This window comes from Aulostomus chinensis, chromosome 23 (genome assembly GCF_037954235.1).
Source record: "Aulostomus chinensis isolate RoL2024-O1b breed Wild chromosome 23, RoL_Achi_v1.0, whole genome shotgun sequence".
NCBI lineage: Eukaryota > Metazoa > Chordata > Actinopteri > Syngnathiformes > Aulostomidae > Aulostomus > Aulostomus chinensis.
This window is the reverse complement of record NC_141342.1, coordinates 16,518,920-16,537,704: the sequence shown is the minus strand read 5'-3', so window position 1 is coordinate 16,537,704 and position 18,785 is coordinate 16,518,920. Positions and strand designations below refer to the sequence as shown.

Genomic DNA, 18,785 nt, shown 5'->3' with positions numbered 1-18,785 from the left:
CGGCGCTCTTGACCCAACGCCGGTTTAAAGTACGATCATTTTATGTGAAAGATCATCCTGAAATCAGCTACATATTAGAGACTTACTGTGATTTAAGGATCCCCTTAAAAACTAGACGCTCATTCAAACCCTCAACATGCTAGCAGCCGCTAACTACCTTGAAGGGAGTCAAACATTTAAATTTACTGCCTGCAATCTATATTTAGAGGCTGGAAAACTCACATTTCCTTGTTTTCCAGAACAGGGGCATGTCTGTCAGACCTCACCTGAACGAGGCCGCTCAGCTGTGGCTGACGGACTGTTTTCACAATAAACCAGACACTTCCTCCCCCACCCTCTCACTGCCAAGGCTGGTTCAATAAACATGGTCTTAATTCACTTTCTTTACTCCCCATTGCCGCTTGACAGGTGGTCCATGAAAGTAGGTAACCAGGGAAGCAGCAGCACGCAAAGACTGTGATATGAAATAGGAATCACTGCATTTAGATTTCAGTGTATTAGCCTGTGGTGATGAGGGGGAAATGCTCCTGCAAAAGACTATTCCCCCGGGTTAATTTGCTCATATTTCACAGATATCATCTGGGACCTGCGTTGCTGAATTGTGTTTAAACCTGAACAAATTGCTTTTGCACTGATTGTTCTCCTTCTGCCATGGATTTTAAATCTAGATATTGTTTGTGCTCCCCCAGGCAAACTGCTACTACCACGGTGAGGTAGAGCATCACGTCAACTCAGATGTCAGCATCAGTACCTGCGCCGGCGTCAGGTGAATGTGCCAGAATTGGTTTCAGTTTCATGACAGTCATTCCACTGCTCTTAATCAAATACCTTTATAGTCAAATACAGAATCGTACCTTTAAATAGCTCTTCTACACGTCTCTGCTCTGTAAATCATTTGTCAGAGAGTAATATTTGTTTCCCCTAGTTTAACTCAATCAAATACAGTTCTGAGAATAATACCTGGACCCTACTGCCCGGTCTTTCCTTCTCACATTTTTTGCTCGCAACGTGTCGGTCTGTGACTTTTACCTTCGGCGTTTTGTTTTTCTCCCCTCGGTGTGACATCATCACATCCTTCCAGCCAGCTGAGGCCAAAACATATTTCCCTAAAGTCCCTTTGTCTCCTTTTTATTAATACAAAACTATCAGCAATATCTGTAAAACACTTGCAAATGGAATGATTAAATGGGATTTTAATAGGCAAGTAAAAGGGTCTACTAACACTGGGCCATCTCAACACAAGCACTTTTGTCCTCTAAAGACCAGTTTGTTTCACCGGTGTGAGCACTCCGTACCACACCCAGGTACTGTAAGCTTTTTAGCACCGGCGCAGTTGGACGAGGCAGACCTCCATACCATGCATGGAACATGGAAACATTGTCCACATTGCTGAACATAACAGGGAATTTAAGATCTGTTGTGCTGATTTCATGATTGAAATTTCAAAAAAACATAACCGTATCTATCTTTCCATGCACCTTTTCCTCTCCCTGCAGAGGTTTAATATCTCTAGAAGGCAGATCCTACGTACTGGAACCATCTACTGATCACGCTGATGGAACTCACTGGATCTACAAAACGGAACATCTCAGTTTTGCTCCTGGCACCTGTGGCCATGATTTGAACATATCCTACCCCGTGGAACATGCAGACGCCAGCCTCTTTAAGACTGTCAGCGCACGGGTAAGAACTGTTCTACAGCACACTTGCAGCTACAAATACTGAGAGGAAAGATTAGTAATTAGTCGAGTCAAGTTTTATTCTGTTTTTTCTTATTTTGCTTTTTATAGACAGCAGAGAAATGCCAGTAACAAGGGAAGGGGTCTCCCGAGTCACTTGAGCCGGGCTCAGGGTGATCTTTACCTTGACCCGTGGAGTCTTTAAGGAGGCTTAGAGATGCGCACCACTTTCACTTGGGTCTGGAAAAGGCCATATGATTAAAACCCAGTTTACTTACCATCTACTCGAGTGAATCTATAAACCGTATTTCTACAAACTCTTTAGGGGTCATAATCAATAAACCTTTTTTACAAACATTGCTCATGAGTGTATCGATTGATGGGGTTGCCCTGCAAAGCCTGATTTGTGTCGTCATTATCTTCAGCCACGGAAGTGTCTTGGCTGCTGTGTGCTGTTGGGATGGCTGGTCCAGACTGAGATAGATCATTAATTGTATATTGAATCTTCTTCGTCGCTTTTCATCGCTCTGTCATACTTTTACGGGCTTTCTAACTGAAGAATTTCCCTCCGGGGGATTAACAGAATAATTCTGATTCTGATTCTGATTCTGACTCTCCGGGATTTTCGTGAAATTAAAATTAAAATTATAAGAATAATTTCCAAATATTGCCAACCTTTTCCTTTAGTGCCGCTATAAAGTTTATATTTTTGGATTGCTGTATAATGATGCTCTGGATTAGCATGGAATTTTGGTTCAGATAGATGAAGGATTTGATTCAGGTCTGGACCTGATGAGATTAGATCTTGGTGGAAGTACGCGCTCAAACCAGGAAACTATTATTTTTCGTTTGTTTGAGGGTTTTTTTTTTATTTCCCAAGCAACTTCATGTTTGCTGAATTCACTGTATTTAGAGTTGTTTAAACTCTTGGTTTCAGCTTCTCTATCTGTTTCCCATTTGAATATTTATGTATTTTGAGTATACTGCGAGTGAGAGTTATTTTCTTATCATTACAGTGCAATCAAGTACGATAGTTTGGCAATAAAAACTGGTTTTGACACTGCAGTGTAAAATGAAATATTTCAAGTTGAGTCTTTGTGTGATGAAAAGATCACTCCGATTGCGTAAGAGAAAGCAAAGGAATGTTTTGAATTTGCATATTTGAATTGCAATGAAACATCTTTTTAATTGCACTGCCAATTCTCTTAAACCACATGACTGATTACAAACCTTTTCTGTTTCATTGCACGGCAAAGATTGCATTTTCACTCCATAACTCAAGGCGCTTCAAGGTGAATGTGTGATATTTATGTATTTTGCAGCTGTCATTTTGACCATCAGAGCACAGGATTTAAGATATAAAGACTACTGGAACCGTTTTAAAAGTTTGCAATTTGGATATTGCAACTTCTGCAAGAGCCTTGCGATGTATATTAAATGAATGATTCACTCATCTGATCTAATGGTGGTCCATTTGGAGTGTATAGAGAAGAGAGCTGGGCTTGATAAACGTCTTTGGAAAGTACACCGACTGTTAAATGGCAACATTTGCTCTGAAGACGAAGGCGTGCTCATACATTAAGCCTCTAGCAGGACCTGTCCATCCAGAATTAAGCACTGCTTTTTAGACCCCCCCCCCCCATCCCCATCTCTCCATCCTCGTACTCTGGTTCTCCTCTAAGCAGAAAGATAAATCAAAAGTGTGTGTGTGTGTGTGTGTGGGGGGGGGGGGTATGATCCTGGAGAGTGTCTATCCTGAGAGTTGAATCGGGCTTTAAAGATGATCAGAGCTGATAAGTGGAAAACACAGACGCTAGTGATCTCTATCAGACTGCTGAAGGATGGCAGGAGTGGATGATTTATCTGCTCAGACACTTGGAGGAGTGGAAGAAATGAAACCCACAGAAGAAGGAAAGCAAACCAAACCAGGGACTTTCCATTTCCCCAAAAACTGATTTTTAATTTTTATGTTTTAATTTCATTATGTTGACATTGGGGTGTGTTTTAGAGGAAGAAGGCCAAACATATGGCTGCGCTGGCTAGAACATGCACCGCGTTGTCATTCAAGCAATAGATGTTTATTAAAGCATGTTTCTTTAAAAAAAAAAAAGTTAATTAAAGTGCTGGCTTGGTTACCAACTATTGTATTCGGTGTCAAGAGGTCTATGAAAAGACTCAGCACAAGCTAACACATCCCGACAACAGCACAATGCAAATGTGTTGTGCTGAAAGTAACAAAGGGAATAATACGACTAAGAGAAAGGCTCATACTGATGATTTCTCCAGCGCAAGAACATATTTTAATATGCTTTATCTGATCACGATGGCCCGTTTTCATTTATTTAAGATGGCAAGTCACTGCGCCTCCTCACACAGCAAGAGATGTCAGAGTCAAAGGAGAAAACATCGACTAAATCAAGACAGATGCAGTGTGCAATGCAGGAAATGCAATAGTTTCTCGTGTGATTAATGCATTGAAGGATGTCAGTGGTGAGAGGTCCAGCCAGAAGGCAGATATGCTGGAAGGAAGTCCTTCAGCGTGCTACACAGAGGCGTCGAGGTGCACCGCTGCTGCTTTGATAAGCTGTGAGGTGTCCTGCTTGAGGGTCTCAAGATAAGGAGTGGTGCTGGCAGAGTGCCCCCCGCCCAGGATGATGAGAGTCGGACGTGTAAAAAGATATGATAGCCAAGTGACAGGGGCTGCCAATCTCCATCATCGGCACCACATGGAAATGTGGCTGTCCAAGATTTGAACAGACTTGAAGACAACATGCAAATGTACTTGGAGATAGTTGACATAGAATATTGAGGGCAGAACACAACATTTGGACGGATGCATTCTGAAGTGGACTGTAACGAATATGGATGAAACAGAACTCAGACAAATCCAGTTTTCTTCCAGCATGTAAGTTTAGCATGATAATTGGAAGGCACCCCACATTCTTACTAGATTTTGATTATATCTCTGTATGGATATGGGTTTGGGTTTTTTTTGCTGAATGAAGATACAGCTGCTATATAATCAGAGTTTAACTACACGATTGTTGTGACCAAAACAATTCCAGAATATATTTCCTACATTCATCAATACATAGAATCATTACGAAATGTAAGAGTGCTACCATCGTTTATTTTTGTCGCTTGGAAGCAAATGAATTACACTCAAAATATGGATGTAGTGAAGAGAAAAGCCTGTGAACGGTGTTAAAGTTGAGCTGAAAGGAAGAACTTCCATCTAAACCTGTTAAGTTCACAATGGTAACATTGCTCACCTACTCAACAACATATGGAAAAGATATTGCAAAAAAAAAAAAAGAATGTTTTTATATCAAAATCTCATAGTTTTCCTTCCATTAACCAAATATCAATATGTTGTTATATACTGGAGAGTAATATTGTACAAACCAATTTCAGCTGCTAATATCATGACATCCGCCTGTCAATCAAATCTGAACTTTTAGCCGCGTGTGTGTTTATGAGCTGAAACACCGTAGTTCGGGAGCAAGCTAACAAAAATGTGGCTGGTCTCCAGCGCAGATTCTGTTTTCTTTCCCTTAAATATCACGGTTATGGGACTCGCAGGCTGGAGTGGTTCATTTAGAAGGAGGTGGGATGTGTGACGGAGGACTGCTTCAGCAACTACGTGGAGCGCTACCATCTCATCAGCGAATGTAGTCCGGGCCTAACGTTGGGTTTTGTTCTGAAACGCTCCAGGCACGCCCGCTGTCCCCTGCATTTCCAAGCTGTTTCATTCAGAGACACGTCGCGATACTGCGGATAGACTCTGTTAATGCAGTTCTAGTCGAGGTTTAAGGAGTAAAACCTCTCCCCGCCATGTTTGAGTGTGAACCAGATAGTTACTGATGCTGCATTATTTACGGGGTGATCAGGACACCCCACTGTGAAATATGGTTGAAAGCACTGAGAGTGGATGTTCATTATTACAGCGGCACAAACAATAGCTCTCATTAGTATCCTGATTTAATCAGTACTGAAACAGCGTGTGGTGTATAGAACATGACCTCCTGTGTATAAATCCACGAGACTTGCAGACACTTGTAGTTTCTAAAGTGGTACGTATTTTATGAGCATAATAAATTGCATGAGTGATAAGCAAAATTTTATGCAAAGCTGTGTCTTTAGCTGTAACTCATTTGATTGTATTCAAGAACAGGTATCCTCTTTATAAAGTTCATTGAACATAGTGTTCCTCTCCCACCTCCTAGAGACTTGGTAATCACCATGGGGTGCATTTGGAGCACACTTGCCCATTCTGGCTTATCTATGGAGGAGGCAGATAAGAGCAGAGAGGATCCTGGCTGCCAGGCCAGCACGGATAAAGAGGCTCAGGTTGAAAGAGGGCCATGGTGTGAAGGCAGAACACTTAGCCAGCAGGGTACTATAGGATATGCTTGTGTGTGTGTGTGTGTGTGTGTGTGTGTGTGTGTGTGTGTGTGGCAAGCGGCGAGCGAGCCCGTGTGTAAATAGAACCTTGCTATGAAGTGCTGAAAAAGTGGTTTGAAACCTGAGTTTCTGCCCACACGCAGCATGTGAGCAGTTGGCTGCGAGCTGCTCTGTGGATGTGGGCCAAATTCATCGCTCATTCGGAACTGCCCCAAATTCTAGATCCCTATACTTGCTCCTTTTTCAAACCATATCTGTAAACAATGTGTAGATAGTAATTTAACCCCCATCCCCCATCCCATGCACTAATTTTCATGTTATTTATTACCTCTACCAAAGAGGCTACTGTATGTAAATTTGTTTGTGGGGGGATCCCACAACAATACCAGGCTGATTTTGGGGCACATCTCTGATCATTTGGGAGCAGTTTTTGAGATATAATGATTTGAAACAGTTGAACATGACGTATTCATTTCCAGAAATATTCTAAAAATACACTTTTATTGGTTTCTAAGGACATAGAGATTAGATAAATATAATAGGGACTGAGCAATGTTATTTTTTTCAAGGATGACAGCAATTTTTAGGAAGTGATAGAGGCTGATAACTGATACTTGAGGTTCTTCAGTGCTAGATCTCGCAATACGAAGGCTGCCTTTGAAATAACATTTTTAATGGAAAGTCGCTTCATGGAAAAAAAAAAGTGCAAGAGTAAACTTTGATCAGACAGAAAGTACAGATAAACATGTCAGAATTACTCTTAAAAGAACGTTTTTTGGAATGAACAATGAAGCATACAATGCTTGTACAATGTTTTAAGTGTTGTTGTTTTTTTTCTCTTGTGGTAAATTACTGATGGAAAAAAAAAGAGAATATGCCGATAGACTACTGTAATATAGAAATAACAAATATCAAAGTTTAGAATTGGCCAAAGAGATCATCAGTCGAGAGAGATTAAAACCCTCAATTCTGAGAGCCATTTGGACATTTTATACCACCTTGTTCCCAACAGTGTCAAAAATTCTGAGGTTTATGTACTGGCACGGTTCAGGAAGCATTTTCAAAACTGTATGAATAGGCCGTTTCCTGTGGAGTGTTCTTTGGGGTCTGTGTGACCTCAGGCGCTCGTATCAGGTCAGACCTGAAGTGTAGTTGATTGCTCAGAGCTGATTCCTATTTCTGGCTACCTGCTAAATTTAGGGTTCTCTTACCTGCAAGCTGTGGTTAAATGGGTCCTCCTAATGTTCTTTTTTCATCTCTCTCCCTCCATTCCATCTCCCATTTTCCACCCTTTCTTGCCCTTGTGTCACCCCCCCCCCCCATGTCATATTTTCTCCTTCGTGTTCTCACTTTTCGTCCTCGCCCGGTAGCATAAACGCCACGCCCAGACTACAACCAAGTACGTGGAGCTGATCATCGTGGCGGACAACAGAGAGGTAGGCAGGCCATGGCAACTGAAGGAATCTCGCGGGTCTACTTGTTCTTTTCTTTTTTTTTTTTTCCTTTTTTGCCCTTTTCATTATATTATTCATAACACATACAAATGAGACAATTCCTTTATGTGTGCTCTGAATAACCTCAAATTTGAGACTTTAGATCTTAAAGAGGGCCAAGCGGAGAAAAGTGTTCCACGCTGACTTGAGACATAGAGGTCAATGTCACATTCCATTCCCAGAGAGCTGCGGATGGAGACAGAAGAAACGCGGGGTATAAGCCAAGGTGGCTGAGGTTATCTCTTTAGCCTCTGGAGCTCTTTGATGAGAGCAGCTACAGCAGTGGCTTTAACATGAAAGTGATTGTAGTATAACTCCAGGACACCCTGCGAAGACGTCTCTTCAGCTATGTTAATACGTCCCAAAATGATGATAGATTAACAGTGGGTCATCACTTCTTTCTTTCTCTCCTTTGCGCCCTTCTGCCTTCACAGTTTCAGAAGCAAGGCAAGGACGTAGAGAAGGTCAAGCAGCGGCTGGCTGAGATCGCCAATTACGTGGACAAGGTAACAATCAAATCAATGGAGGGAATGTGGTGTTGGAAAGTGATTTATTAGAGGTCACGTCAAGCCTGGCGAAAATTAACCGACCTCCTGAGAAAAAGCTGATTGGATTATGAATGGATGATCAATTCCATAACTCGGCTGAGAAATGTTGTGAGGAGGTCGATGTAATAAATTGTGGTGCGGGAGGGGATGCTTAAATAAAACAATAGCAAAAGATGGTTTATTCATTTGGAAATTCATACATTGATTGATGTTTCTGCATTTGTTCAGCGCCATTTAAAAGCGATTACTTAATGTAATCTGTCTTCTGACAGGTGGCGAAGAGAAAGAACTCGAACATTTAGGACAGACAGGCTGGCCATTAACGTGACACCACGTCTCTCCTTCAGTTCTACAGGGCTCTGAATATTCGTGTGGCTCTGGTGGGTCTGGAGGTATGGAGTGATATAGACAAGTGTCCCATCACCCAGGACCCCTTCACCACTTTGCACGAGTTCCTGGACTGGAGGAAAGTTAAGCTGCTGCCTCAGAAGCCTCATGACAACGCCCAGCTCATCAGGTAGACAGAAGAAGGACACGCTCACTACTCTTAGTTGGTCTCTCACCACGTTGTTATGTACGATGACTGCTATTTCCTGTTCTTTTGGCCAATTTAACAAAGGACCAGTTACATGTGATGGGATCTTTTGGCAGAAATTAAATACAGTATTCACAAGTACGCACCAAAAACCTCAATCTTACCCTAAAACCAAATCAAGTGTCTTCCTGCCCAAACCTAAACAGACCTTCACAATAGTTGACATTCCATGATTTTGATGATTTTATGCTCATGATATCTGTACAATACCGATTTTTTTTTTTTCAAATGTGGCATAATTGTCCATTGGGACTTGAGGATGAGCTGGAAATATACATGTACGCAATATATCCGTCCCATTCTCATGAAGGCAACATGTCAGGAGTGCCTCGGGGGAATTTCTTCAAATTTGGCACGAAAGCCCACTGGGATTTTTGTGGCCAAAGATCCAAGTCCCTGTGACACATCAACGCATCATGGAAGCATACAACTGAAAAATGAGTTACTAGTTACTAGATACTTTGTGTTCTGTCAGCATCTCTCCCTGTTTATTGATATATTTAATTGTAAGATCATAGATTCACATAGCTTTGATTTATGTAACAAAAACCACAAAAAAACCCACAAACAAACCCAACAACCTACAACTGCCGCCTAATTTAATTGCTATCACGCGTGACACCAACTGCACTGATGCTCCCGTACACTTAAAAAAGGAAGGACGGGGGAGTCGGTTGCCACTAAATCCCACACACTGCTCCTTTAAAGGTGCCCTGCTGTGCAAATTTGTCACAATGAGGACACGGTGTCGTTTCACTCCAAAACTGAATTAAACATCTGCTCAAAATGTTAGAATCCCTGTTTAGTCACTGGCCTGCTCTAAAAGCCTCATTGAGATGCCAAGAAAATGCTGATGGCTGACTCATCATTTGAATGTTAAATGAGCCAATTAGATATTTCCAATGTGTTAAATAGCATTCTGTTGCCATCAGGATGTTTCTCTATAGTGTGATCAAAAGCTGTCAGGATGCATTAAACAGAGGTGGATTAAGTACACGCATTTATTGCTCCAGTAGAAGTACAGACAGGAGACAGGCTGGTGAAAGTAGAGGTACGGATTCAGCTGTGTACTCAAGTAAAACTGAAGAAGTACAAGTTCTGAAATGTAGTCAGCGATATACGTTGACCATGACCTCCGTTTCCTCCCTCTCAGTGGGGTGTATTTCCAGGGCACCACCATTGGTATGGCGCCCATCATGAGTATGTGCACAGCAGAACAGTCGGGAGGAATCGTCATGGTACGTTACTCGCTGAAGAATTACACACACTCAGGTTTCTTCCTCCTCTTCCTACTCTTGGCCACCACCTCCCTCCTGTCCAGCATGATTCTCTTTAATATCTTGGGAAAGGCTTGAGGATTTATGATAACGTGATTAACAACATCACGTGGTATTTCTTTTTTGTCCAAGTGGAGGCTGTGCTTAGCATCATCCCCTTTGTGCTTATCAATCGGAGCTTGTATCGATTACATGGTTGGAAACCCTTAGCTTCCTAATGAGCTGCAACAAATGAGTGACTTTGAGAGTGTACGTATGGGAGCTGAATTGAACCACGGGTCTTAAACGATCGGCTTTTACAGAACTGCAACCTTAGATGACGTGCACGTCATTTATATTAGCACAGACCTCGCTATTATTTTACACTCTGTGTCTGAGTAGCTGTTTGTCTTGGAGTCTGACTGGCTGGTGGTAAGATTTACAGCGACTAGACCCCAGATAGTTGCTCACTCTTGTCTTCCCAGATGGCAAAAGAAGGGACCTTGTCATAATGATGGAGCTCTATATACACACATACATCAGGTAGAAGACATGAAGACTTTGTTTCCAACCACAGACTGGTTGTTCGTTTACAGAATACCTTTGAACTCATTAGCCGACCTCTCCTATTAGTCTTACTGTTGTTTCTCTAGGCAGTTAAATCTTCCACCTCCAACCATCTGGAGTCTCCATTTACCAGCCCTGAGTGTTACATTAATTTTATTAGTGTGGGGAAACAGAACACAGACAATAGCAATGCCCTCTTAAACACTTCAGTCTCATCAGTCAGTGGAGGTGTCTTGTTCTTTTCCAGGATTTTCTTCTTTTTAAAAAAACAAAACAAAACAAAAAAAGAGAAGCATGAATCCAGTTAAAGTGCAGCATGCGCTGACAGCTGATGACCGTTACTTTGAAAAGCCCCCAGCAGAGCAGTTCGTCAGTCTGAGCTCGTGTTGCACAGCACTGCTGAATAATGTACAGGGATGGAAGACTCCAGAGGCAAGGTGCTCTGACACACAGCTTTGCATCCATGAAGAGCTGATAGATAACTGCAGCTGCATTATTTATACCGCCTCTTTATTTGCTACACACCTTTGCAGGAAATCTCAGCAGCTTTCACACCGTGTAGCTCAATCTGTATCTAGCATTCATTTCTCATGTTTCTGTCATGTTCGCCCGGTCGTCTTGTGCGTCCTCGCCAACAAATTGCCTAGTTTTGCTCTTGTTTGTGCGATTATATAGAGCAACACATCTGGCTCGGTTCAAGATTGTCGAGCAAGCATAAGGTGACAGCCCGCCGTCTGCTGTTTCATTTCTCAGTGCGGCGCAACGTCGAGTGGTGGAAATGCTCTGATAAGCACAGATCCAGCAGCATTGTTTGTTTAATCTAGCCAATATGCAATTATACTCACTTGTTTTGAGCGATGTTTCTCTAGTGGGTCATTTGGGGAACAACAATTTGGCCAGTATTAGATTTTATATTATTTGTTATTTTCCTCTGAGGGTGTAATCAGAAAGGTCTGCTTTTGATTAGCTATTGTTTGCTGCAACAAAGCCTGTAAATCATTTTAGGACATGGCTTTTTTTGTGTGTGTCATGTTTAGTTGAGGAATATACTAATGTAAAGATTTGATGAAACAGAAAATTATTATTATTATTATTATTATTTTTGTGCTTTCCTTTAAGGATCATTCTGATAACCCTCTGGGTGCTGCAGTCACTCTGGCCCACGAGCTTGGACACAACTTTGGAATGAACCATGACACACCAGAACGGGGGTGTGGCTGCAGAGTGACAGTGGATCGAGGCGGCTGCATCATGACTCCCTCCACAGGGTGAGTCCCAACATCTGTCTTGGCAATGAAAAGTCAATAGATCTGCGAGATAGCAGACCGTTTATCCTAGCATCCAAGTGGGAGTTATTCAGCTAGTTAACATGAGGACATACGCTCTTATTCGCTGATTCATTGCTCTCCAGAGGCCTCCCCTTTTGCTTCCAAACAATCCCAAATACATTATCATGATGTCAAGCTATTTTGCATTAATTCACTTTCGCACGTTGAGTGTCACACAAAAACCCCAGATTGTGAGGAAATGTAACTACTATTCCGTCTGTTTGGTGTTCTGTAATTGAATATCTGTTGAGTGTTAAGTGAATTATGCCAATGAACTGCTTTTGCCATTGGGTTTATGGTGGATCCAACAGCTGTGCCAATGCCCTGCAGCAACATGACTCATTCTGAATGGGAAGCCAATTGGTTCAGTTACAGTACATGACCAAGACAGTGCAGCTTTTCTTTTCCCTGACTCAACGTTGTCCTTTCCTTTCCTTTTCAGTAAATAACAGTGGACTTTTTTGCTGAAAATGCTGTGCATATACAGGATATACAGCGCACAAAAGATGCTGTGGTCCGAGTTTGTGTTTGAAAGACGCCTGGTGTATTTGAATGCATCATAATAATGGGGGGTCGCATCTAAAAATTGATTAAGATGTGCTCTCGATGGCTTGCCATGCCCTTAAATCTTGAAGTAGACCACGCAGATGGTCAGGAATGTTCAGGGTGGAAACATTCAGTATCAGTTCCAGCCAAGGTCTAGTGTTCTGTGGGAGCTCCAGACTCGTGTTTGTGCTGGAAAGATCCCTCTGTATTTAGTTTGGACTGAACCCATGAAAAACAAGGTAACACTATTCTTGATAGGCTTTATAGGCTTTACATTAAGTCCTAATTGAGGATATTCCTGATCAAGGATTGTTCGATACTCCCATTAATTTACACACATAGAGAATTGTTTTGTGAAGAAGAAACGAGATATCTTTTTTCCCCTCTTCGTCTTTCTCTCTCTCATGCTTTCCCTCCATATTCGCAGCCAGTTTGAGAGATTCTATTCTTTGACATATATGCAACTTTAATGTTGGGAAATCTCTCTGCAGCGCCGAATAAATAGTTAACCACCCCTGAAAACTCTCTATTAAACACTTTCTTATGTAGGAAGAACTTATCACCTCTCTCTTAAAATATTTAAATCTTGGTACGTAGCTGTGACAGACCTCACTAGATATGAAAAAGTGTTGAGACCAAGTGAGAAATTTGAAAAATGAAGAAGAAGAAGAAAAAAAAAAGGCATGAATATTTAGTTGTTTGCTCTGCTCTCCACAGAAATTGTGTTCTTTCACTAGTGTTGACAAAAGAAAAAAATGATCTTGGCTTCAAGATAATCCTCTTTACACCTCCTATTGCACTGTACTGCTACTCTACTGGTAAATCTGGTATTAGGGAAGTGATGTATTAACAAAAAGAAGATGTTTAGGAACTCTATATTACCTCATTCTTCCACCTCTAGTGATTCCAGACTCTGCCTCGGGGCACTTATATGTCTCTCGTGGGTCCAGCTCGAGCCCTTCTCATCTTTAAAGTGTCATATGGCCACACACATGGCTCCGGTGCACCACCAAGCAACATTTATAGCGCCGACTGACATGTTTTTCTAGGTAGGCAACAACTCTTTTCGAAAGAACAATGCAAACACATTCAATGCTTCTTCACAAGGCCAGGATCTGAATGAGCTTTTACAAAAGCTCTAATAATTATCAGCCCTTTCATTCAGTGATTAAAAGTCGAAGCCAAAACCACCCACTCTCTGTCAGTGAGGACTACCTATTGTGTTTTTATAGTTGTATTATTTGATCTCTCATTTCAATCAAACTGAATAGAAGAAATGCCTCAGATAAGTGCAGACACATCCTCTTTACTGTGGCTTTGGGAAAAGCATAGCAGATAATGAGATCCAGTTCATCATTACTATGTTGGAGGGGTTTGGGTTGGTGGTTGGGGGGCAGTAAAACTACAAGCTGTACCACAGCCAGCTGCACATCTGCTTCGAGAGGAGCTTGCTTCCTGCTTTCACTGGTCACGACGAACAGTCCCGCTCTTCATCCATCTTCTTATCGCCCACGTTAGCGCACATAAAGCAACTGCTAGCTCCTCCGTGGTCACACGTCCTGGATGCGCATACAAAAAAGACCCTATTTTCTCAGAGATTAAAACACATTTTGTGGGATTACGATGGACATTTGGTGGAAAGATTTGGTGAAAAGAAACAAGTTGTTAACTTTTGGAGGCAATCTGGATCAAATTGTAAGTCCTGGATCCTGTAGATTGTTGTAGGCCTTTGGCAGGGTAGAGCTATTAGTGGTAGCAGCGGATCTTATTTTGGTTGTTACAAAAAAATTTATGAACGTATTTTAATGATACTGTGTTAAAAATTTGCGAATTGCTTCCTGGTTCTTAAGTTTTATGATGAGGCAATTTACTATTATCTTTTGACCTTTATCCTCGTGCACCCTCACGAATGAAAAAGGCATGAAACAGTTGCGTTATGAAGCAGGTTTTCACATTTATGCCACTGACATTGTTCTTCATGACACGATAATGTTATGAGATTGTTGAAGCATTGGTAATTAATAACAGTTTGAAATGAAACTTTACATATTCTTACATTTTAGCAAAAAAAAAGTTGTGGTCACAGCATTCATTTTTATCCCGTCATCTAACCCTAACCAGCCAAGTTGCTATGTAAGCAGGTAAATGCATGAAAAGTCATGTTTGACTATTTTTGACCACATATGCAGATGAGAGAAGAAACGTTGACGTGCAGTATCAGTAACTGATTACGATGGGATTCCTGAATTTAGGAAAGTATCATCCATCCATCCATCCATCCGTCCGTCCATCCATCCATTTTCTTCCGCCTATCCTGTTAAGGGTCACGGGGGCTGGAGCCTATCCCAGCAGCCTTCAGGTGAGAGGCAGGGTTCCCCCTGGACAGGTCACCAGTCCATCAGGACCAACACATAGAGACAGACAACCATTCACACTCACAGTCACACCTACAGTCAATTTAGAGTATCAATCAGCCTCGTCCTCTCTTGATGTCTTTGGACTGTGGGAGGAAGCTGGAGTACCAGAGAGAACCCATACAGGAACAGGGAGAACATGCAGACTCCACACAGAAAGACCCCGTGCTCCAGCCAGGGCTCAAACCCGGAACCTTCTTGTTGTGAGGCGACAGCGCTGACCACTGCGCCAGCATGCCACGCCCTACAGACAAATGTAATATGATTAATTTGTTCTTTGTAAATCGTTAAATTAAACTCTGGTTATAAACTTACACACACAGGTAGTATAGTATAAGTAGCAAGTTTGATGATACATGGTGTGTATCGTATCAGATGCACATGTTCTTATTAGAATGATTATAGATGAATGACATCTACGTCACTCACACAAACTGCAATGGTGGTTGATGGACTTTCTCCAGGATGCTTATGCGGGGAAGGTTCATTCACTCACCATGTAAGATGAGGACTGGTGGGGTGGGGTGGGGGGGGGGGGGGCGCTATGGTCAGACTGAGATTGATGCATCTTTACTGCCATTAAACAAACAGGAATCACTGAAAGCGAGTTCAAGACAAGCCGTGAAATTGTGACCTGTGCCCCACCGAAGAGCAGGAAGAGGAACCTTCTTTAATTGGGCCCATAGGGAAATCAATGTGAAAATGCTCTTCACGATCTTCAACACAGGCCAGACTGCCTGGCACCAAAGGCCACAACAGATCATATCACCAAATGTCATGGCCCAGGGCTCAGGCTTGCACAGAGGAAGCTGTAAAACTATTAATAGATGTCTACTAAAACTAAAGTGGTTTTGCATGTTGAAAACCATTGTTGCTGTTGATGTAGTTTGAAATAGCTGTGGTTTTTCTTTTTTTCAGTCATGCATGAAGATCATGGTCTTCCAAAATGTAATAAAACTAAAAGATTGAAACCAGGTTGGTAAAAAAAACAATATTTGCACAATTCGCTCTGCGCAAATAAATAATGTTGTCAAGGAGAATGGGTGAACCAACTAGGGCTGAGCAACTTTATTGATTCTGCGATATACATCGATATCTTGTTTCCCCAGAGAGTATAGCTTTTTCAGCCGCGAGTGTCGATACATTACGACCCGTTCAAATTCCCCATGTCCGCACTCTGCAGGAAGAGCGATTCGGTCTGCCAGCCGCTAGTGTCGCTGTAGAGCATTTCTAGTTACTCAGATTGCCACACGCAGATGTGTGGGGGCATTTTGGGTTCAAAAACAAAAAGGAAAGCGAGGATTGAGGCAGAAGTACGGCGGTTTGCAAACTGTCACACAAACGTTAAGTACTCTGGAAATACCACCAACCTGCAAGCCCACCTAAAACATCATCACCCGGACAAGGAAATGCTAACTGAGACCGAGCCAAAGAAGCTGCGGGGCGACGCGAAACAAACCACGCTGGACAGTGACGGCGGTGGTTGCCACAAGTTTACATCTTCTTCACCGAGGTCGCAGAAAATTCCGGAGTCCATTGCCTACTTTATTTGTCAGGATTTGAGACCTTATTCGGTGGTGGAAAACACCTGCTTTAGGCGCATGGTGACTGTGATGGAGCCCCGCTATGCTATAGTCACCCGCGAATTGAATTATTGGCTGCCATGGTTTATTTTTAGTTAACCTGGAGGCTAGACTGGCTAGTAGCTACTTCATGTTCAGTATCAAGCTAAAAAAGCTACCAAAGAAGGCCACTGGCTGCACTTTAACTCTCCATTGCTCACTTTACTTTTCAAAAGCGTGCAAGCTACAATTTGCACTCAGTTTCAGTAAATGAAACTAATTTCCTGACCACATCTTTAATTCATTTTGTCCAGCATTTTGTCCTGATTCGTGCTTGTGTACCCAGTGCTACACAACCAACGTTGTCTTTAGCCTGATCAGTGATATGAAATGGCTCTGCAAGAAGTTCTGGATGAGTTCTCCATATTTTCTCTGATCCATAATGTAGGAGGAGGCCCTGGTTTGCTAGGGTTGAAGAGTTCTGTGCTTACATAAACATTTTGCCTCCAGGATTATGCTCAAGGACAGAATCATGTTAGAATTCCTGCTTATAGTCTGCAGGGCAGGTAACATTTTTAATAAGTGCATAATTTGATTAATCATTGAGCACAGACATATTTAATATAGTTACATTTTGATCCGACCTGTAAAGACTTTGAATGTAAAAAGAAACTCAAGTTGTTAACAGCTCATATATCTGTCGACTGGAACAGACCAGGTGATATATCAGTGTTAAACTGTGTTGAAAGATAACGCTACAAAGCTTACACAAAGCACCTTTGCTGACATCCTGGAATTCTCTGTATTGTTTAGCACTCGCAACCAGAATAAAATTATTTTATCACACTCATCTACTTGGACGGCACTCAGAGCTTTACAACTTTGTCTCATTCACCCATTCACACACTGATGGAGGAGGCCGCTGTGAAAGGGCTCCACTTACGCACCAGGAGCAATTAAGGGTTTCGGGTTTTTTTGCGCGGGGGACACTCCAACATCGTGGGAGGCGGGATTTGAACCTGTGACACTTCGGTTATTAGATGGCCACTCAAACTCCTGAACAGTGCAGCCACGAGTGTAAATGGGATTTTGTATGAGTTATGAGAACCATTGGAAGTGTTGGTCAGAACAGCTCATTCCTTGTAGCCTCTAAATGTGGGCCACTGCAGTACCAAAAAACACAGGAAGTATTAAATTCCCCAAATTTGCTGTGATCAAACAATCTTTCTGCTTCTCTGGATCTCAAAGAATTTCTGTCCTGAATACAAAACAAGGAACAAGTAGCAAGTATGTGCTCAGTTTTTCTCCTGTGCAGGCAGTTGATTTGATGTATTTTTTTGTATTTATTGATCAGTTTTGCCTTCTTCTGGGAATGATTCCATAACATTAGACCTCCTATCCATCAGCCTCATCTGAATACTGCGCAGCTTCGATTGATTGAGCTTGATTACTTTGTCCACTTTACCGGCCACCATCTGTCGTACAAAATGAGAGATGAACAAAAATGAGATGAAGCAGTTTAAAATAGAGCTCTTAGCTTAAATCCGTCATTGTTTCTAAAGCCGGCGCTGGGTAAGAACAAGGCCGGAGGTCGGAGTCATGCCGCTTCTTTTCCTTTGAGTTGGTGGCCCAGACTCCCATGAGGCGGTTGCTTGTCTGGAGAGTTTTTAATTCGCCTCTAGCCCCCCAGATGTGCACACCACCACTGTCCCTGGCACCATTCTACTCTCCCTGGAGACTGCAGCTGCTAAACGCTATCTACTGTAATTCATCGGTGCTTTTTCACAGCCATTATTTCTCCTTCCAGCTGCAGACCGTTGCAGGGTAGACCAGTTATTTCTGGATTGCTGCTCATAAAGAACAGCTGGATCCTGAGCCACTCGTGTATCTCAAAGTTAGAGGAGAAAAAAAAACTGTGTTTGTCATGCATGACTCGGTAACTGAGCGGTGCTGAGTTCATGGAAAGTGAATGACTGCATGAAAAGAAGGGGATGTATATTAGCAGTAGGTTTGGCTAAGGCTGCGGGGGTAAAGAGGAAATCAACAGCAGTCGCTAAGGAAGTTGATCAGGAATGTTGACAGCTGCTCATCATAGCGGGATTCCCCCTGAGGCATTTGGAGATGTTACAGATTTCCTTATTGCTCGTTTACTTTCACCGATTCATTCCATCACTCTGATCTTTTGCTTTAATCCAACATAACTAAAGAAACACTCAGAGGTACAATCTCTTCAAACTCTTTCACCTGTCGCAACCTCTGGATAGTGTTAACATTAGGGAGCAGCGTATTTTCGGAGGGGGTTGGAGGTTAAGCAGCAGGAGTTGAAGCAAACTGCGTGCGCACATGCACACACACACACACACACACACACACTCTCACACAGAAATCAAAGG

General features: G+C 42.3%; 1 protein-coding gene across 3 annotated transcripts in view; it reads left to right on the top strand.

Moving 5' to 3' along the window:
• Positions 1–18,785, top strand: part of adam12a (ADAM metallopeptidase domain 12a) — an 82,839-nt gene that overhangs the window by 49,815 nt on the left and 14,239 nt on the right. For all 3 annotated transcript variants that reach the window (XR_015111680.1, XM_086196419.1, XM_086196420.1), the window contains exons 5-11: positions 690–766; positions 1,497–1,683; positions 7,454–7,519; positions 8,011–8,082; positions 8,472–8,641; positions 9,873–9,957; positions 11,662–11,810. Coding sequence is in view for 2 of the 3 variants with exons in the window: in XM_086196419.1 (XP_086052545.1) it covers positions 690–766; positions 1,497–1,683; positions 7,454–7,519; positions 8,011–8,082; positions 8,472–8,641; positions 9,873–9,957; positions 11,662–11,810 (806 nt within the window). In the remaining variant the exon portion in view is untranslated. The remainder of the gene's footprint in view (positions 1–689; positions 767–1,496; positions 1,684–7,453; positions 7,520–8,010; positions 8,083–8,471; positions 8,642–9,872; positions 9,958–11,661; positions 11,811–18,785) is intronic.